Raw genomic sequence first — 21174 nt, 5'->3', positions numbered from 1 at the left:
AGGGAGACAGAAATCATGACTCGAGTCCTCTTGATCATGACACAAAACAGCTAGTTTTATTGTTTAAAACCTTCTTACACAGAGAGTTCAAAACTCTCAGCTCTAGACACTGATTGGTCTGAGTCTTAGCCCCACTCATCTCCTTGATCAGTGATATCTCTGCTCTCTGGACTGACCATGACTGGCTGAGGTCTCTACACGAGCTCTCTTATTCACCTGGGGACTTCTAGAACAAGCCAGGTCAGCTGAACTGGACTTGCCATGACCAGATTCATTTTGTCTTGGCTAAAGACTAGCTGTGACAAATCACCCTTTTTAGTTAAAATTTAAAAATGCAAAAATGCTCTTTGTAATCCTTCTTGCAGGTGCTTGCAGATAGGATGACAAAGACTATATGAATTTAATTCAAATGAGACTTTTTAGTCAATTTGATAAACTTAGTTCCCCTAGCCAGAGATGTGCCCATGTACCATTGGAGCTGCAGCATTCACGTCTGGGAGCTGTTAGGCAAAATTCACTAATATCAGGGTCTTTTAGGCTAGCATGTCACAGGTTAGAAGTTACAACTTACAACTTAACACTAGAAAATAGTAAATGATTAATCTTAAAGCCATTTAAAATAAAACACACATCTTTTTGCCTTTGATGTCTCCCAAATGTGTGAGTTTTGGAGTTCAAGTAAGGTGGTGGGTAAATTGTCTTCTTATTGACAATCTTCTGCTTCTGACAAGCTGTTGGCTTGCTAGATTATGTTGTGAATTGATTTAAAAACATGAGAAAAACATGAGAACATGAGAACACCAAAGACTCTTGAGGGGGGTGTACATGCACCCCTCTTTTCCCCTCTTCTTGTTTTAGCAATTATAATAGGAACAAAAGATGTAATTCTGAACAAAATTAATAAGGCACAAGTTATATCTGCTTATATGCTTTGCTGGTACTCAGGGTCTGCTCTTGCTGAAGGGCCTCCTTTTCACAAGGAGGACTTGAAGAGCTTCTTCCAGACAAGGCTTTTCATGTTTATCTATGAGGAAAAAAGGGTTCAGCTTCTGTAAAGCCAAATCAGTTAGTCCAAGTGACTTGCTTTCATTTCAAGCACAGAAACAGCTGGGTTTGATGCTTTTCCAGCCAGTCAGGGCCATAGCCTGCCCAGAAGTAAGACCTAGATGAGGAGGGCTGGATGGAACACTTCTGCCATCAGTGAAAGCCACAGCTTGGCCTGAGCTGAGCCTTAGACTCGGTGAGTGCTGCACAACTGAGAGATGGGACTTCAAAGAGGGTGTGCAAAAGGAATCCAAGCAGGGAGCCTTAAGTCAAAGCTTCAGTAAAAAAAGGTCAGAGTTTGAATTGAAAATAAAATTTATCAAAGTTTAAGTTGAAGTCAAGGTAGAAAGGAATTGAAGTTATTGAAACCATTGAAATCAGGTATTATTCTCACAGTACAGTGTTACGTACTTGTCGGAGGTCAAAAGAGGCCACAGCCCTAAACAGTTGCAAAATTCTTTCCACAAACTACAGACAGCCTAGTGTTCACATTATTTGGCAGCTTTTGCAAAATTTTTACAAAATTCCATAGTTTTAAAGAACCTTGACAGTTAAATGTGTCTTCCTAGCTCTTGTTCATATCTGTGCTCTCTCTACACCATGGCCTGTACCTAACCAAGGCTAAGATATCTCAATTCACAAGCTCCACGGTGCTCCCCCTTCATCTCTTATCTGTTCTTCTCCAGGTGTTAATGACAGAGTGCCCAGGATTCACCTTGTCAGTCAGCTCTGGCTGAGGCTGCTGCTCAGGCTCAGCACATCAGCAGGCAGGAGCAGGGCTGAGCCTGGCCGTGCTGGACATGCTGCACATCCCCGAGGAGGAGAGGCAGAGCCCGGGACAGGTCTGCAGCTGTGACAGGTGAGCCGGGCTGGGGGGACAGGGTGGCACCCAGGGGACAGCCCAGCATGGCTGGGACAGCCTGGCAGCCTCTGGAAAGCCTGACAGACACAGGGACATTGTGATACTTATGGGCACAGTCTGGCATCTGTTGGGAGAGCCCAACATCCATGGGGACATCCTGGCATCCCTGGGAACAGCATGACATCCTTGGGGACACTCCACCACCCACCTCTGCCTCCTGTCCCTGGCAGCTCCGAGGAGCTGTTGGTGGCTGTGGCGGGGGTCTTGTGGTGTGGGGGGGGAAGGGGGGCAGCGGTGTCACCCCGGCGGTGTCCCCAGAGAAGCTCCAGCACTTGTGTGACAGCCCCGACATCGCCGACATCAGCACCGAGCAGGCGGCGAGCCAGGAGGGCGGCCCCGTGGAGAAGCGGCTCGTCCCCCTCCCCAAGGCGGACAAGCGGGTGCTGGGGAGCCGGGGGGGTTTGGGGAGCCCCCGGGGGCTCGGGGGGACGTGGGGCTGCCGCCCCGCCTGGCGCAGGAGGGGGAGTTGCCCGGGCTGCGGGAGGCTCGTTCCTTGGGGCCTCTCCTCGATGGCCACTCCCGGCTGGGAGCGGGTGCCCAGCGCTCCTTCTGCAGGGAGGTGGCCCCTGCCCGGCTCCGGGGGGACGTGGCAAAGCAGTGCCACGGGCCCCTCGGGGCCTGCCGGGAGCCCCTGAGCAGCCCCGAGCCGGCGGTGCCGGGGGAAGGGAGGTGACAGAATCCCCCCGGGAGAGCCGGGTCCCCATCCCGCCCCCTGGGCACCCCGGGAGCTGCGGGGCTTGGGGACACCGTGGTGAGGGGTGGGCACAGGGGTGGGCACGGGGGGTCCTGGGGTATCCCCGAGGGGGACCAGGGCCATCCCTGCCCTTGGCAACGCCGAGTTGGCTGTGACCGAGCTGGAGGCGGCCGGGGGTGCCCCGGGGCTGTCCCTGCTGTGCCGCAGCCCCCGGGCCTTGGACACTTCCCTGCTGAGCGTCTGCGTCCAGGTGAGACCCCCAGGGCAGCGCCGGGGGTTTGGGGGGCCGGGAGCGCGCAGGGCCCCGTCCCCGGGAGGGAAACACAGCCCTGGCCCCCGCGGGGACGGTGACACGGGCACGGGCACAGCCCTGGGGCTGCTGCGGGCACCCGCGGGGCAGGAGGGGTTTGGGGGCTCCCGGGGCTCCCCGCCCCGCTGAGCCCGGCGGTGGCTCCACAGCCGCGCTCCGGCCGGGATTCCAAGCGGTGCCGGCTCCGCCGGGACCAGGACGGACACTTGTGGCTGTCGGGGCTGGCGCCGAGGTTCTGCAGCCTGCGGGAGCTGCAGGGCACCTCCGGGCACTGGGGGCTGCAGGCACAGGGGCCCAAATGCTCCTGGAGGCTGCCAGCTTGCCCTGCCCCAGAGGTGACACTGGGGGACATTGCAGAGAGGGGCTGTGAGGTCGCAGAGTGGCAGTGATGTCACAGGGGGGGCTGTGTGATGTCCCAGAGGGGCTGTGTCATAGAGGCACCTCTGTGGCTGTGTGTGATGGAGGCACAGAGCAGCTGTGATGTCAGAGAGGGACTGTGGGACATCACAGAACAGGTTGAGTGAGGACACAGAGTGGGTTATGACATTACAGAGTGAGCTATGACATTACAGAGTGGGTTATGTGAGGTCATTGATCAGCTATGGCATAATAGAAGGGACTGTGCAACATCACAGAATGGCAATGTGACATCACAGAGCAGGCTTTGACATCACAAGGCAGCTGTGTGACATTACAAAGTGACCAGTGACATCACAGGGTAAGTTGTGACATTACAGAATGAGCTGTGATCTCATTGTTACATCATACAGGGTGACAGAGTGACATCACAGAGCAGGGTGTAATGTCACAGAGTGGGCTGTAACATCAAAGTGCAGCAGAATGACACCAGAAAGAAGGCTGTGACATCACAGAGCAGGCTGTGACATCATAGGGGGCTGTGTGACATCACAGCAGGGCTGTGTGAGGTCACTGGGTTGGTCACTCTGCCCCAGCCCCACTCACATTTCCCCCCAGAGAAGTCTCCCCAGCTGCTCGTGCCCAGCAGGGTCCCCTGTCCCCCTGGGTCCCCCCTGCCCCCAGCACTGCAGCCTCCCCCAAGGATGTTCCACAAATCAACCCCCAGAGCCTGACACAGGGACAAGGGGCTGGGCTGTGTGACCAGGACATCCAGGACAGGGATTATCCAGGTCACTGTGGCCTGGGTTGGGTTCCCAGAGGAAGGAAAGATGTCTGGCAGCTGCAGCAGGGTTAGGGAAGGGCTCCAAGGTGGGGCTGGAGCCCTTGGGCTGTGAGGAGAGGCTGAGGGAGCTGGGCTGGTCCAGCCCTGAGCAGGGAAGGCTGAGGGCCTCCTGATCCCAGCCTGGCAGTGCCAGCCAGGAGGTGATGGAGAACACAGAGCCAGGCTCTTCACTGGGGGGCCTGGTGGGATAAAAAAGACAGTGGGTGGAAGGGGCAAGAGGGGAGGTTCAGCCAGGACAGGAAGAGATTAAATGAGTCAGGTTGGTTTCAGCATTTGCTCACCCCCAAAAGCAGCCTGACCCCCTTCTCCATCCACCACTGACAGCTTTGCAAATGAGGAGTTGTTCAGGATGTTTTATCCCCACTTTGTGCAGAATATCCTCATTCAACAACTGTACTCTGTTTATATCTATCACAGAACCATCTTAGTCCAAATCTGGTTTTGTGCAGGAATCCCTTGTGAATGGTGGACATGTCAGATGTTGCTGGGATGTCTCACATTGCTGAGGGAAGAGTTTCAATGTTTCTTAAATTGTATCATGTTTACATATTTTATGTTGGCAATGAGGAGACATTTTCTGCTCCTCTGAGTCCCATCAATTCTTGACCCTCAAAGGACACAAACCTGGTGTGAGTTTTGGTTCCCACTCCAGTGGTGGCACTTGCACCTCCCTCCATACCCAGAGCAGAGCTGCCTTGTCCCAGAAAGTCCCTGGCAATGCAGGGATGAAGGGAACAGGACAGGCTGTGGGGATCAGGGGCAGGGCACAGCCAGGGATTTGGGGGGGTTGTGAGCCCAGGGCAGGAGCCGGCCCTTGGCCTTGCTGAACCTCATCCAATTGTCCTGGGCCCATGGCTGCAGCCTGTCCAGATCCCTCTGCAGAGCTTCCTGCCCTCCAGCACAGCCACACTCCCACCCAGCCTGGGCTCACTGGGAACTGACTGAGGGTGCCCTCGATGTCCTCGTCCAGATCATCCATCAAGAGATTTAACTGACCTGGCCCCAATCCTGAGCCCTGGGGACACCCCTGGATGTGACTCCATTCCCCAGCACTCCTTGGGCCTGGCCATCCAGACAGAGTTGGACCCAGGCAACAGATGCTGCAGAGGGTCCTGGATTCAGTTCCTGTGAGCCCAGAATATTGGGATTAGTGCAGCTGTAGCTCTGCACAAGGGAGCTCTTCATCCACTTTCTCCCTTGTCCTCCCTGTGGGCTTGGAGAGAGCTTCTTACTTCAGCGTGTGAATTGTGTGTGCAAAGAGCAAATGTGGACAAACTTGGGGCAGGGAGGGTTTGGGGCATCTTGGGATCTGTGCTGGGCACAGAATGTATTTACCATTGGTCTGAGACTGTCTGATGTGGAAAGTGAATCTGATATGCAGCAGAGGAATGACTTTTGCTTGTTATGGAGCTGTGTCTTCCCTTGGTTTTGTTTCCTAACAATAAATGAACATCCCTGTGTGTCTCAGGCAGCTCCTTTTGCAAGGAAAGGAGGTGGGAGTTGGTGCCAAGGAGCTGAAAGCTGCAGGTGCAGCCTGGAGTGGAGGAAGCTGAGATTTGCACAAGGCTGCTCTGAGTGCCAGGGGCTGGATGAGGGAAATGGTGGGGTGGGGGTAGGGACAAAGTGTGATTGATTGTCAGCCATGAAGGGTCTTGATTTTCAGATCTATTCAGACTGCACTAGGAGATGCTGGGGATCAATATCAGCTGGGGATTGTGGGTATCAATCTATAAAGAGAAAAAGAAAATGGAACAGGACAAAACAATTCTCTCTTCATTGTTTTCAATACAGTATATTCACTCTGAATACACTTCTGAAATGTGTGTAATTAACCACAGAAGAATTGAAGACTCATATTATCCCCAGGGGCTTGTCTTGTTTGGGTGTTTTGAACAGATGTTTATGACCCTTTGTCAAGGAATTTCTCACGTGAAGAGCTCAAGAAAGAAAAGGCCTCTGGAAAAGTAAAATTCATCAGCAACCTGCAAGTGGCTGAGGATCCATCCTGATCAGAGCAGCAATGAACAGAAATGGGCAGAGCTTTGTGGCTGCCCCAGCTCTGGAATGGGCCCTGGGCCTGGAGCAGGAACAGCTCCTGAGGGCCACAAGGGCACAAGGGGCTGTTGTGCTGGCCTGGGCAGATGGGATGGCAGCAGGGGCTGCAGAGCTCTCAGGATCTCCTGCAGAGGAGAGCAGGGCACCCAGGGAGCCTCCTTTTCCTTTGGCCAGGCAGGTTCCCCCATGGCTGGGGCTGAGCCCTGTGTGAGCTGCAGCTGCTGCTGTGCCCTTGAGAGGGGCTGAGGCCGTGGGGCCCCTGGCCAGAGCAGCCTGGGCTGAGCAGAGCTGTGGGGCCAGAGCCGGCTGGGCTGTGCTGGGGAGAGGCCCTTGGTGCTGCCCAGAGCTCAGGGCAGCTGGCAGAGCTGGCAGGGAGCTGGGCTGGGCTGAGAGAGCCTGGCACAGAAACCATCAGTGTCCATCTCAGCCTGGGGGAGCGTGCAGGGGCAGGACTCAGCCCAGGCCTGGTGGGGCAGGGCCAGCGCCTGGGGAAGGCGTTGAAAACAGGCAAGTGGCCCAGAGAGGAGGCTGCTCTGTGCCCTTGGTGGCATGGACAGAGCAGGGAGGGGGCCCAGGACATTTGTCCCCAATGGCAGCCTCTGTCCCCAGGCGTTGGCAGCCCTGGCTGCTGGGCCCAGGTCTGGGGGCACTTTGGCTGTGGCCCAGCTCCATCCTCCTGCGGGGCTCAGGGCTGTTCCCGGCCATGGCCAGCCCTGCCCGGCCTCTCTGCTGGCCCAGAGCCCGGCAGAGCCCGGGGCAGGGCTGTCTGTGCAGGCCCACAGGGGCCACGGGCTGTGCAGGAGCTGGCAGAGGCTGCCCAGCAGGGAGGCCATGGGGCACAGAGCCCCAAGGCTGCCGTGGGCACCACGGCACAGGGGCTGTTCCCACCCGCAGGGCTCCTGTCCTGCCCTGGGCCTGCACAGGGGCTGTGGCACCATGGCTGGGCCAGCGCGGCACAAAGGGGCCACGGAGCTGCTGCTGGGGGGGGACAGCAAGGCCAGGCACAGACAGGGAATTGCTGGACATTGCCTGCCCTGGGCAGGGCTGGCTGTGGGAAGGGCAGAGCTCAGCTGGCCTTGGTGGCTGCAGGAGAAGTCCAGAGCCCAAAGAGCCTCCGTGGCTGTGCTGGAGACCAAGGCTGGAGTAAGTAAATTACGGCTGCTGCAGGATGGGGAGGGAGATTGAGTTCCTGCAGACACTGATATGAGGCTTAGGAAGGCTTGGAGAGAAGAGAAGCTTCACAAGCCTCTAAGCGGGGGGATGTTGCCAGTTGTAAAACCATCTCCACCTTTTGAGCATACACAATGCTTGTTCTTCAAAACTCACTGGCCCATGGAACTGCACAATGCCCACTATGTGAGAAGGAGAATTGGAAAGTGACCAGCTCCAGTTGTGCCAACTTTTAAAAGTCCCCTGGGCAGTCAGGTGTGACTCTGGCATCACCAACAACCAGGGACTACCAAAGAGACCCCCAGGTCAGAAGAACACATCTGTGAAGGGAGGGAAGAATATGTTAATGATTTCAGGAAAATTATTATCCTATGTATGTTTATTCTGTCACAATCACTGAATATATTTGTGAAACACAGTCTGTAAGCAGGAACTTTCCTGTACTCTGCATGCACACCTTTGGGAGGAGCTATTACCCCTTGTGCATCTGGCTGAATAAAGAATGGCACTTTTTCCTCCTCTCTTGTTGTTAAGCAGGGTTTTTTTTTTTTTTTTTGTGTTTTTTTTTTTTTTTTTTTTTTTTTTTTTTTTTTTTTTTTTCTTTTCTCATTTTTGGTATCATTGTCACAATGGGCCCTCCCTTCCATGGAGCCCTGCAGTGTCACAATGGCCCCTTGGTTCCATGTGCCCCATCATGTCACAATGGTGGCCATGGTCCCATGTGGCCCCAAAGTGACACAATGGCCCCTTGGTTCCATGAGACCCTGTAGTGTCATAATGATCTCCTTGGCTCTGCAGTGTCACAACTGGACTCCTGGTTACATGAGATCCCAAAGTGTCCCAATGGATCCTTGTTTCCATAAGGTCTCACTGTGTCACAATGTTCTCATCAGTTCAATCAGGCCCCACAGTGTCCCAATGGTCTGTTTGGCTCTGCAGTTTGAAAATGGCCCTTGGTTCCATGAGGCCCTGCAGTGCCACACTGGCCCTTGGTTACACAAGACCCCACAATGCCACAAGGATCCCCTTTGCTTTCACAAGGCCCTGAAATGTCATAATGTTCCCTTGGTTCCTTGAGGCCCCTCAATGTCACAATGGATCACTTGGTTCCATTGGCCTCCCCTGAGTCACAACACAAGTTCTTTGATTCCAGGAGCCCTTGCAGTGCCACACTGCTCTCCTGGGTTCCATGAGGCCCTGAAGTATCACAATGGCCCCTTGGTTCTGCAGTGTCACAAAGGACACTTGGTTCCATGAGGCCTCAAAGTGTCACAATGGTCTCTTTGGTGCCAAGGGGATCCACAGTATCACCATGGACATTTGGTTCATTGAGATGCCAAATGTCACAATGCTCTCCTTGTTTATGCCATGTCACAAAGGCCCTGGGGCACCCCAGGGTCACAAGGGTCTCCTTGGCTCCACAGTGTGACAATGCACCCTTGGTTACAGGAAGCCCTGCAGTGTCACAATGGACATTTGCAGGGCTGGAACACCTCTGCTCTGGAGCCAGGCTGAGAGAGCTGGAGCTGTTCAGCCTGGGTGTGTGAAGGCTCCAGGGGGACATTGGAGCCCATTCCAGCACTGAAAAAGGCTTTGAGAGAAGTTGAGCAGGAGTTTGGACAAAGGCCTGGAGTGGCAGGACAAGGGAAAATGGCCATGAGGTGAAACTGGGAAGATTTAGCTGGGATACTGGTAAGAAATTCTTCCCAGTGAGGGTGGTGAGGCCCTGGCACAGGTTACCCCAAAAGGCTGCAGACTCCCCACCTCTGGAGGTGTTCAAGGCCAGGTCACATGGAGCAATCTGGTCCAGTGGAAGGTGTCCCTGCCCATGGCAGGAGATTGGAACTGGATGATCTTTAGAATTCCAGCCCAGGCCATTCCATGATTCTAGATTTGCCCCTCTAGGTTTAGCAGCAGGTTGACATGTTCCTTTTGCAGCCATTTCCTGCAAACACAGCAACTGAATTAACTTTGCTCTGGATGTTGCCTGCAGCCTCCATCAGCCCCAGATGAGCTTTGGCTTTCCAAAACACATGAAGACATGCTCAGGTCAGATTTCTGAATTCCTCCTCCTTAGCTTGTCCTCACTTGCACCTCCTGGTCACTGTGTTGTGGCTCATCCCTGTCATTTGTCCCTGAGGCAGCACAACCCCCCTGCCCAGCATAGGCCCCACATCCCCCTCATCAGACACGGCACAGCACAGGGTGTGTTTTGGGTGGGCAAATGTTCCCCACCAGAGTGTCCACACCAGACCTCAGTGTCCAGTTCCAACACCCACATCCCATGCCAGGGTTCACAGAGAGCCCTGCCCTGGGCTCTGCCAAGGGCTGGGTGAGGAGGGAGCCTGGGCAGGGCTGATGCTGCCCCTACACCGGTGCTGAAATGGGCAGAAGGAAAGAGATAACCACAGAACAAATAGACCAATAAACTGAGGGGAGTGCCCCGGTGTGCAAATGGATGATGGAAGAGGCTGGAGGGATGGTCAAAGCCCTGGGGCACCTTCTCACACTGGCCATGCCACCAAGGCCACAGACCAACCTCCTCAGTGCAGCACCAGCCTGTGTGAGATCCCTGCCAGGGGACTGGCACAGCCCCCCACACCTGCTGGAACGTGTCCTGGCCCTGCAGAGTGACACAGCTCAGCTGACATGGGTGGGTTTTATCTTCTGGGCACTTCTCAGCCCAGCCCATTGTGGGTGAGCCCCATGGCAGTGCCTGCTCTGGGCTGCTCCAGCACTGGGTGCACTCACCCCACAGCCCTGGCCCCCTTGAAGGGCTCAGCAGCTGCTGAGGGGCAGAGAGGGAGGTCAGCCTCCACATCAGACCCAGGGCTGGAGCTCCCCAGGGCAGGGGAAATGGAGCTCAGGGACAGTGCACAACTCCTGCTCCTGGCTCCAGGAGATGCCCAGCACAGGCTGCCTCTGCCCACCCAGTGCCAGCCCCTCTCCCCAGGCCAGCACAGCAGCCCTGGGCAGGGGAGAGAGCGGCCAGGCCAGAGCTGGCCCTGCAGCAGCAGCTTCCTCTGCATTCCTCCCTGCAGGCACAGAAACACTCCCTTGCTCTCCTCCCTGGACATCCCTTTCCCCAGCTGGGTGTGCCCTGGCTGCCTGGGCTGCCTTGTCCTGCTGCCCCAGCCCTGCTCCCCACAGGGCCCTGAGCTGGCTCTGCTGCTCGGGACACACCAGGTTCTGCTGCTGTCCATGGCCGGGGCTGCAGGGAAGCAGCAGCTCCAGGGGAAGGTGTCAGAAAGGCTCTGGGCACTGAGGCTGAAAGGGGCACCCCGGGGTGTGCAAGTTCTCTGTGTGAGAGCTGAGCTTGTGACCCCTTGAGCCCTCCCAAGGGCTGGGGCTGCACCTCCAGCTCCAGAGGAGATGGGACAGATAGGAGCAGAGACAAAGAATTCCTGCTGCATATTGTGTTTGCTTCTACAAGTGACCTGGATGCTTACGTAGAGATGTTTTGTGTCAGATAACACTGGTGGAATAATAGCAATATTTTTAGCTGAAAATAATATTCAATGAATAATGCACAATAAGAAAAAAAGACACATATGATTAGAAAAGCATCTGAACTTTTCAGAGGATGACAGATTCATTGATATTCCAGTAGTCAAACCGGTTCAAATACTTTGCTCAGTGTTTTCTTGAGATCAGAAATGGTCACCAGGGGCCAAAGCCAGCCAGAACTCTCTGTCCTGGCAGCTTTTTTCTGGGAGAACCCTTGCATATAGGGAATTTTTAAGGGGGACTATCAATTTTGGCCATGGGATCTAGAAAGACAGATGGTTCATTTCCATCCCATGGTAACTTGCAACTTTAATGGACATGTTATTCTAAAAGAGTGACCTTATATATAGGTGCTACATGTGTATTACAATTTAGCCATTACCATAAAACCCAGCCCAAGTTCCCAGATTCACTCCTTGTTTTACCTATCCCTGCACTCTTGAGCCAGATGTCTTCTACTTGTCTTACAACTGTCCTTGCTGGGAAAGCAGGCCCTGCATGACTTGTTCCTGGGCTAAAACTTCACAGGCACAGTAAAAATGGAATTAACCCTTTTTGGTATCAAGCCCAAGGCTCTGTGTGGCCAGGCAGAGGCAGGCAGGAGGCAGAGCTGTCAGCAAAGGAAGGGCCCAGCCAGGTGGGGCAGCCGGGGGATGACGACAGCCTGCAGGGACAGAGGCGCAGGGCATGGACACCGTAGGACAGCCTGGGCTGCACAGGGCACAGGGATGGGCAGCAGCTGCAAGGCCCTGACACAGCCAACTCCTGCAGCACTTGGGCCATGGCTGCTGGGCCTGGGCCTGAGCCATGAGCAGGAGACAAGTGACCCTTGCAGCCCTGGCGCCTCATTGCCTCCTTGGCCCTGCTCAGCAGCCTGGCAGGGGCCACCCCATGGTGCTGCCCTTGGCATTGCACATCCCCACATCCCAGTGGGCTGGGAAGAGCCCTGAGCACTGAGGGAGGGACAGGATGTGCCTTTGCAGGGGCTGGGGCTCGGGCCTTGGCCCTTGGCATTCCTGAAACACATCCAGGTTTGGTCAGCATCAGAGACACCTTTGGCTTGTTTGTCCCCACCTGTCATCACTGCCTGCAGAGTTCTGCTCTAACTGGAACCTGGGGACACTTTCTCTGTTGAGTCTCTCTGTGGGTCACATTAAAACTTCAAGAAACTTCAGTGTTTCAATTTAATTTTGAGTTCTTGAGAAGTTTTTTGAACACACTCTCAGGGACTGAGTCTGATGTAAACAACACCAAATCCACGGGAGGGTCATTAAAGTCCTTGTACTTTTCCTGTGCTGCTGAGCTGGGCTGGGCTCCTGGCACAGAGGCAGCTCCTGACAACCAAGAAAAGTTTCAGAAAGACATTTCTCCTGAGGAGAAATCCTCCTTCAGACGGGGTGTTTGTGTTATTTGAAATGTAGACTCAGATGAAAGTTTACAGTGGCATAACAACCTTTTCTGTTCCTTCCTCATTCATTGTTAACCCCAGTTGTTTCTTTTCTTTGTTTCAGTTTAACTTTGCTCTTAAGAGTATAGAACATCATTCTCTTACATGGAATATCAGGTTTTGTACTTATGTCTATTGATATCTGTGTATATGGAACTTATGCCTGTAGAATATAAACCTTTAAATATAATATATATGTTTAATCAGCAAATAAACTGATTGAACTGAGTAAGTGTCCCCCAGACCGTCCAGGATCCCCAGGTGACCCCCCAGGGCCCACTCGGACCCCCAGAAACTGTTCCAAGATCCCCTGAATGCTCCAACCCCACAGATTCCCGTTACGGGCACTTTTGGGAATTCATCTCGTACCATCCCCCGTGGCCTCAGAGCCCCTCATAACACAGTTCCATGCCTAAACCTCCTGCCGTGCCCCGCGCGCTAAACAGCCCAGACAGAGCTCCCCAAGCTCCCCCCAAGTGCTCCCGAACCGTTTACGCTCCCCCCGAGGACCTCAAGTCGCGGCTCGGACGCAGAAGTTTCCCCCAACTGCCTTCCCGGACCCACAATCGCCCCGCTCGAGCCACCTCCGGGACTACAGCTCCCAGCATGCTCCGCGGTGAACGGAAAACGCTCTTCCAGCCGTGTCTTCATCTCCCGTCATTCCCCGCGCCTCACCCAGAGCTATTGGAGCTGCGCCTCGAACTCCCGTGATGCTCCGCGGCCCCGTTAAACCGTATTTTACCCGCGCCTACAACTCCCATCATCCCCCGCGCCCCAGAGAGTCCCCTCAGAGCCCCCCAAGTGCTCGCCCGGACCCCGAAGGGCCCCAGATTCCCCTCCCTGACCCCCAAGTGCCCCCCTGGACCCCCAAGTGCTCCCCCGGACCCCGAATTGTCCGACAGAATCCCTAAGTGCCCCTCCAAGTGCCCACCCGGCTCCCACAAATGTTCTCCAGACCCTCAAGTTCTCTCAAATTCCCTCCCCAGACTCAAAACTGCCCTAAATGTGTCCCAGAAAAGTCTCCATGAACCCCAGAGTGGCCCCTTTTCCCCTGTCTGAGAAAATGACAAAAAAAAAAAAAAAAAGGACTAATTAGCATGGAGAGGGAGAAATCAATAGCCCGTTGTGATCAATTAATAAATGAAGGGAATTGTGTTGCTTAGAACTAATAGCCAAATTTTTTTGGTTGCTAAACTGTATAGATTTTTTATTATATGTGTAAAAAATTGGTAATAAAAATACAGAATTATATTACAAATGAGAAATATATTATTATAATATTATTAATTAATTAAGTTTTAATTATCAAGAAAAATTCACTCTTTTTTTAATGTGTTGGGATTTCAGTCCCAGGGTGGGCAATGTCAGACCTGGTGACCTTGAGTGAGGAGCAGGTTGTCCAAACAGCAGGGTCAGAACACAAGGGGGTCATTCTTCCCTGTGCTCAGACCTCCTAAGGAAACATTCATTGCTAAGTTGACTTGGGGAATGCTTCAGTCACCATTTCTAAGAATTGAAAAAATTTTTAAAAAATAAAAAATAAACGCATCCTTGATTAAAAAAAAAAAAAAAAATGACATGCAATTTGAAATCTTCCTCCTTAAGAGAACTCAAAAGTGACTCTGATAAAAATGAAAATAAGAAACGTTAAAAATTTGAAAAGTTGAAACCCTTGATTGTCATAGAATAAGTGTATTAATATTTTAAATGTAATAATCTTAAATTATAATGTAAGAGTAAAAAGTCACCTCCGTGGTCCCCCCGTCGGTGGGGGGCAGTGAAGGGGGGTTGCCTGGTCGCTTGGAAGCCGCCCGCAGGCCCCCTCCCTCTGACCCCAAAGTGGACTGCCTGCTGCCTTGAGAGAGAGCCTGCACCCCCCCAGACCCCGGACCACCTTAAGAAAAACCTGCACAGACCCCGGGAGCAGGCTCGCCTGTCGCTTCAGAGAGGCCTGGCCGCACGCCCCGCGTCTCCTCCGCGCCCGGCCCGCCGCGCTCTGTCCCCACCTCACAGCCTCGTCCCGCAGCTGCGCCGATGGGACAGTGTCCCCGGGCTCCCGTGAGGAAAGCCGCGTCCCCTGGCAGCCCCGGGGGACTGCAGCGTTCCCGCCGCAGGGCTGGGTGCTCCCACCGCGCTGCCAAACCACCACATGGCGCGAGTGGCCAAACCGCTCCCGGGCGGCCGCCGGACCGCCGCCACCGCCGGGCAGGCAGCTGGCGCCGCAGACCAACGGGCCAGCTGGCCCTGTCCCACCCCGGCCTGAGCCCAGGCGTGGAAAACCCCCGCCGCTCCTGGGCAGCCGCTGAACCGCCGCCGCCACGGCAGCATGTCTCTGCCAACGGGATGCCCGCCCCGGCAAAATTGCCATGAGGCTGCTGGAGCCCCTGCAGCCCCTGTGCCCCTGGGGCGACCCCATACATGTAGATTAAAAATCCCAAGTGCATCTTGAGACCCTTTTTAACACCAAAAACCCCCTATAAAAATAAACCTAAGTAAGATTTAAACCCACAAGAACCAATACTGGGCTGTGTATACCCTAGAGCATCAGTGGAGCTAATTAGTCCAGTTTTTGTAACTCACTGTAACCTAAAAGTACCAAACCAGGGGTGAGACCCTGAGGCAAACAAACAGAATTCAGAACTCCGGGGAGACTCCCAGTGAGGGAGGAGTTCTCCAGCCCTGCTGAACTTCCTGCTGCAGAGCTGACCAGGACCCTCCTCCTCAAGGGCGAACTGGGCTGCCAAAACCCCTCGAGCCACCATAGTAAGAGCGGATTAATAAAGGCATTTTAAGGAGAAAAATATTATGTCCTCCCATTTTTAACAACTCCAATCAGCTGCACAAGCCCAGGAGACATGAAGACAAATTGAAAAAGACAAAGAGCTCCTCAGGGCTTTCTGTATTTTCATGAAGCCCACGCTAGATTTGGGGCTGAGTCCAGGAGCCCCAGGCACTGAGAGAAGGATGAAGAAGCTGCTCAAGGAGTCAGAAGCAAAAATCCAAGTCCCTTGGAGCATCCCTGGGCCCCAGTGAGGGCAGGGAGTGCCAAAGGCTCCCCAGGGACTGGGGAGAGCAGATCCTTGAGGGCAGGATTGCAGGGAGGCCAAGGCTGTGAGCAGGGAACTGCAATGCTGAGCAAGGCCTGGGCTGGTTGGAGGCAGCAGAAAGGCCAAGGGCTGAGGCCAGGGCTGGGACAGCAGGGCCTGTCCCTCGCGAGTGGCTCGGGGCTCCCAGTGGGGCACTGGGATGGCAGGGGCAGCAAGGACAAATGTCCTCAAGCTGCAAGGCCTGGCAGCCTCCTCAGGGAGGGGCCAGGCAGAAGCAAAGTGCAGGCCCTGAAAGGAAAGTTCCTCCTGTGGGGCCTCCAGAGGCGCTGCCAGAGCCCAGGGGACAAAGGCCTGGCTGCCTGTGGCCCTGCCAGCCCTGCCCAGCCCTTGGCCATGTGTCCTGCAGGCTGTGCCCCCTGTGCTGCTGCTGCTGTGCCCTGGCCGGCTGCACACGCCCATCTCGCTGTCCCCCCAGCATTTCTCAGCCCAGCATTTCTGTGCCCTCCCTGGGCTCCCTGCACCCAGCGCTGCCGGCTCCTGGCACACAGAGCCAGCCCATGGCCCAGCCTCACACTGGGACACCTCCTGCACCAAAATTCTGCCCCGCCAGGGACTTTTCTTTTTCCTCAGCTGCAGCCTGAACCTTCCAAGCTGCACTTTGGGGAGGTTTCCTTCTCTTTCCACTGCCAAGGAAAGCTCTGTCTGCTGCTGTTCACAAACAGAGAAGGGCTGGTGGGAGATCAGTGGTGGTCAGAGGGTGTTTGGAGTACAGTGGCCATGAAATTATCGAGTTTTCAAATATTCTGTGAAAGTAGGAGGAGCATCAAGAAAGCTTCAGTACTGGATTTACCAGGAACAGACTTTGGCCTATTTTGGATGCATATTTGGAGAGTATTGTAAAAGGAACTGATTTTTTTAATGGGAACAGCCATTAAAAAGAAAGGGGTCCAGGAAGCATGGACACACTTCAAAAAAGAAATCTTGAAGGAGCAAGAGCAGGCTGCCCCCATGTGCTGAATGATGACCCAGAGAGGAAAACAACTGGCCTGGCAAGACACTGAACTTTAGCAGGAACTCAGGGTAAAAAAAAAGGGGGTCATCCCCTTTTGAGAGTGGGGCTGAAAACTCAGGAAGTGTTTAAGGATGTTGCTACGTCATGCAGAAGGACAAGCAGAGAGGTGAAAGCTCAGTTAGGACTATACTTGACTGCTTCTGTAAAGGATAATAAAAATGATTCTGTAAATAAATTAATCACAAAAGGAGGGGTAAGGAGAGCCTCCATTCTTTATTGGGGGGACATGGTTACCAAAGATGAGGAAAAGCCTCAGGTCCTTAACCCTTCTTTACCTCAACTGTCAACAATCAGACAGACTGTCCTCAGGACAAGTGCTCTCCTGAGCTGGTAGATGGCACAGGGAGCAGAACACCCCCCTGTAATCCAGGGGGAAGCAGCTGGTGACCTGCTGAGCCACTCAGATGCTCACAGGTGTCTCTGGGACCAGATGGGATCCATCCAAGGAGCAGGAGGGAGCTGGTGGATGAGCTCCCCAAGCTGCTCTCCAGCATTTCTCATCAGTCCTGGCTCCCCAGGGAGGTCTCAGAGGACTGGAGGGGCCAATGTGAGCCCATCCCCAAGAAGGGCTGGAAGGCGGATCTGGTGAAGTCCAGGCCTGTCAGCCTGACCTGGGTGCCTGGAGAGGTTATGGAACAGATCACCTTGAGTGATCTGCATTTGATGGCTACAAGCTCTTCAGAAGAGACAGGAAAGGGAGAAGAGGTGGAGGGAATAAAAAGAGGATGTATCATTTTTGGAAGGAGGGCCAGGTCCCTCGGGAAGTATTTAAGGGGGCTGCTAGAGAATGTAGGAAAAAAATTAGGGAGGCCAAAGCTCAATTTGAACTCCAAATGGCAACTTCTGTAAAGGACAATAAAAAGTGTTTCTATAAATACATTAATGATAAAAGGAAAGGTAAAGCTAACCTTTGCTCTCTACAGGATAAGGAAGGGAACTTAGTAACTGCTGATGAGGAGAAGGCAGAAGTGCTTAATGCCTTCTTTGCCTCAGTTTTCAGTGGGAAGACGACTTGCCTACAGGACAACTGTACTCCTGGGATGGTAGCTGGTGTCAGGGAACAGAATGGTCCCCCCATTATCCAAGAGGAGGCAGTCAGAGAACAGCTGAGATGCTTGGACACTCATAAATCTATGGGCCCAGATGGGATTAATCCCAGGGTGATGAGGGAGCTGGCAGATGAGCTTGCAAAGCCTCTCTCCATCATTTACAATCAGTCCTGGCTCACTGGTGAGGTTCCAGAAGATTGGAAACTGGGCAATGTGACACCCATTCACAAAAAGGGTGGGAAGGAGGATCCCAGTAATTATAGACCAGACAGTCTGACCTCAGTACCTGGCAAGATAATGGAACAGTTTATACTGAGTGTCATCATGCAGCACCTACAGGATGGCCAGGGTCTCAGGCCCAGCCAGCATGGGTTTAGGAGAGGTAGGTCATGTTTGACCAACCTGATCTCCTTTTATGACCAGGTGACCCACCTGGTGGATGCAGGAAGGGCTGCGGATGTCGTCTGTTTGGACTTTAGCAAGGCTTTTGACACTGTCTCCCAAATTAGTTTCTGTGTCAGGTGCAGTCATGGTTTCTTCCATTATCACAATGGTCCATCTATTGTATTTCCTTCTACAAACACAACTAAAATGAGCAAGTAATATATTACCTATGCTCTAGCTTAAGCATCTAATCATTATAAGCTCTTCCACTTCATCTCTACTCTTCCAACTTAAATCCTAATAAATATAAATTGCTTCTATGCCTTAGCTAAAATCTTGACTATTTAAAACCTTAACTCAAGGCGCTGCAGGAGCCTGCAGACAATTTCTGAAGCACGTGGAGGATGATCCGGATCCCCAAGGGATGTTCCCATGGTGCCAACTCAGGAACTGAAATGGGGAGTGGGGTCAGAGGGGGAAGAGCAACCAGGGATGGGTTGTTTCCAATGGAGGGGACAAGGATGGCTAGTAGGAAGAAATCAGGGGCAGAGAAGAGGAAAGAAAGAAAAGGTAGAGCAAAGGAAATACCCTGAGTGGTTTCCCTCCTGTCCCCCAGCCCTTCCTGGCCCCGGGGGATGATGGCATTTGTGCTCCCTCAGGTTCATCTCCCCACACCAACACCATGGGGGTGCTCAGGCCTGCTCTGGGCACTGCAAACAGGGGCTCCTGAGCCAGTGCTGCCCTGTCTGTGCCTGCAAGGATCCTGCACCTGTGTGAGCTGGGGGAGAGGCCAGGGCTGCAGAGGGGGGATGTTGTTGGCAGGGGCATGAGGACGCTCTGGGATGCTGCCCTGGGGTGTCCAGTGCAGTGGGGATGGATCAGCCCCTGCTCTGCTGCTCCTTCCCATCTCCCACAGGGCCCTTGCAGAGCCCCAGCCATGCTGTTTGTCCCCAGCCTGCCCACGGCCACCCTGGGGCTGCTCACGGGGCTTTTCTGTGCTGAGCATTGGCCTGGGCGTGTTCTGGAGAGAGCCTGAGCAAGGAGCCTGGAGCCCCCAGGCCCTGCCCTGAGGCGTCAGCGCTGCCCCAGCAGTGCCCATGGCCTGTCCCTGCTGCAGCCCCGGCACTGCCACCCCCAGCCCTGTGCCCGGCCCCGAGAGCCCTCAGGCCCTACAGCAACACCAGGGCCAGGAGGGCAGCGGGGCAGGGCCACGGGAGCAGCACTGGCAACACCAAGGGCTGCTGGTGCTGGGCACAGCTGCTGTGCCAGCCCTGATCTGCCCCAGCTCTGCACACAGACATTGCTGCTGCAGTGACAGAGAAGGGTATAAAAAAGGGATCAGTGTTGAAAACTGTGCTGGGAGATCCTTTAGTTCATTTAAAGCCACTGAGAGCACAGCCCCTCTTTGACACAGTCCGGAGTCACAGCAAAGGTGGAGAAAAAAAAAACAAGGAAGGGCACAAACAATGGCCTCACTTTGTGGAAAATATTGAACAACTAAAACAAAACAAAACCCTGACAACCAAAGAAACAAGTGATATCAAAGACTACTTTTATTACAAGTGATTTGCAGAAATTGGCAACCAAGTTATTGTTTCTGAGATTGTCCAGTGATCAGTGTCCACACTGCAGCCTTGAGCTCCTGGTTCCTCAGGCTGTAGATCAGGGGGTTCAGGGCTGGAGGCACCACCAAGTACAGAACTGACGCTGCCAGATCCAGGGATGGGGAGGAGATGGAGGGGGGCTTCAGGTAGGCAAATGTGCCAGTGCTGAGGAACAGGGAGAGCACGGCCAGGTGAGGGAGGCAGGTGGAAAAGGCTTTGTGCCGTCCCTGCTCAGAGGGGATCCTTAACACAGCCCTGAAGATCTGCACATAGGAGAAAACAATGAACACAAAACAGCCAAAACCTAAACAAAGACTAACAGCAAGAAGCCCAAGTTCCCTGAGTTTGGAGTGTGAGCAGGAGAGCTTGAGGATATGTGGGATTTCACAGAAGAACTGGCCCAGGGCATTGCCATGGCACAGGGGCAGGGAAAATGTATTGACTGTGTGCAGCAGCGCATTGAGAAAGGCACTGGCCCAGGCAGCTGCTGCCATGTGGGCACAAGCTCTGCTGCCCAGGAGGGTCCCGTAGTGCAGGGGTTTGCAGATGGACACGTAGCGATCGTAGCACATGATGGTCAGAAGGAAATATTGTGACCCCAGGAAGAAGAAAATCAGAAAGACCTGAGCAGCACATCCTGTGTAGGAGATGTTCCTGGTGTCCCAGAGGGAATTGTGCATGGCTTTGGGGACAGTGGTGAGGATGCAGCCCAGGTCGGTGAGGGCCAGGTTGAGCAGGAAGAAGAACATGGGGCTGTGCAGGTGGTGGCCACAGGCCACGGCGCTGATGACGAGGCCGTTGCCCAGGAGGGCAGCCAGGGAGATGCCCAGGAAGAGACAGAAGTGCAGGAGCTGCAGCTGCCGCGTGTCTGCCAATGGCAGCAGGAGGAAGTGGCTGATGGAGCTGCTGTTGGACATTTCTTCACTCTGGGCATGGTGGGCTGTTGAAAGAAAACCTTGACAAGCTGGGACCATTTTCTTTGAGTCAGTCCTTTATACTGTATTTGGAATCCCCTCAAAATCACTTCTGTTCCCTTGAGGGAGCTTTGCTAAACTTTTTTGACTTTGGGTTTCTGCTGCTGCTGAATTATTGCTTCATCTTAATCACTACTCTTAGCATAAACACTAGTTAGCCCAGAGGGAAAACTGGGGTCCCTGTGCCTCAGCGCAGTCAGAGATGCTGGTCTCACACAGGTACCGTTTGCTCATTTCACCTGCCTCTATTTCAGAGCAATCGCAATTAAAACTTCCTTGAAAAAAAGTAGTCTTTTTGAAGGTCTAAAGTTAATTTCTCTAAACCCTTATCCTGTGCAGCTGGACAAGGACAAACAAGTGTTGACCTAGCTCTCTGCTGCCTGGACTTGGGCCTACTGGGACCTGTTTCTCTCTATCCAAGCCTTGTCCTTGCCAGTGCTCCCAGAGCCCAGCCCTGGGGGCTCAGCTCTGCCCTGCACACCCCTCCCAGCACAGGCCACTGCCCAGGGGCATCTCCCTGGCACCAGGGCCTTAAGGGCAGCTCAGACAAACAGAAATGCTGCAAGCCAAGGTGCTGCTGGTGCTGTCTGTAGGTAGAGGTGGGTGAGGAGGCACTTGCTGAAGGAGCTCTGAGGCAGATGTGCTGATCCCCAGGGTGATAGTGCAGGAATCTCAGTGACATAGACAACCCTGA

The 21174-nt window shown here is 53.8% G+C and overlaps 2 protein-coding genes across 2 annotated transcripts in view; one reads left to right on the top strand and one right to left on the bottom strand.

Moving 5' to 3' along the window:
- LOC310920762 (olfactory receptor 14J1-like) overlaps nucleotides 1–21174 on the top strand; it is a gene marked incomplete at its 3' end in the record, with an annotated part of 1005486 nt that overhangs the window by 571300 nt on the left and 413012 nt on the right. The window lies entirely within an intron of this gene.
- LOC310920786 (olfactory receptor 14A16-like) lies at nucleotides 19491–20423 on the bottom strand (the record flags this gene model as incomplete). The annotated part of the gene is made up of 1 exon (XM_083880846.1): nucleotides 19491–20423. One exon carries the CDS (start codon nucleotides 20421–20423, stop codon nucleotides 19491–19493), a length of 933 nt encoding a protein of 310 aa, XP_083736972.1.

This window comes from Zosterops lateralis (assembly GCF_965231275.1).
Source record: "Zosterops lateralis genome assembly, chromosome: 31".
NCBI lineage: Eukaryota > Metazoa > Chordata > Aves > Passeriformes > Zosteropidae > Zosterops > Zosterops lateralis.
Note: the sequence above shows the minus strand (reverse complement) of the source record. Positions and strands in the feature narration are given on the sequence as shown.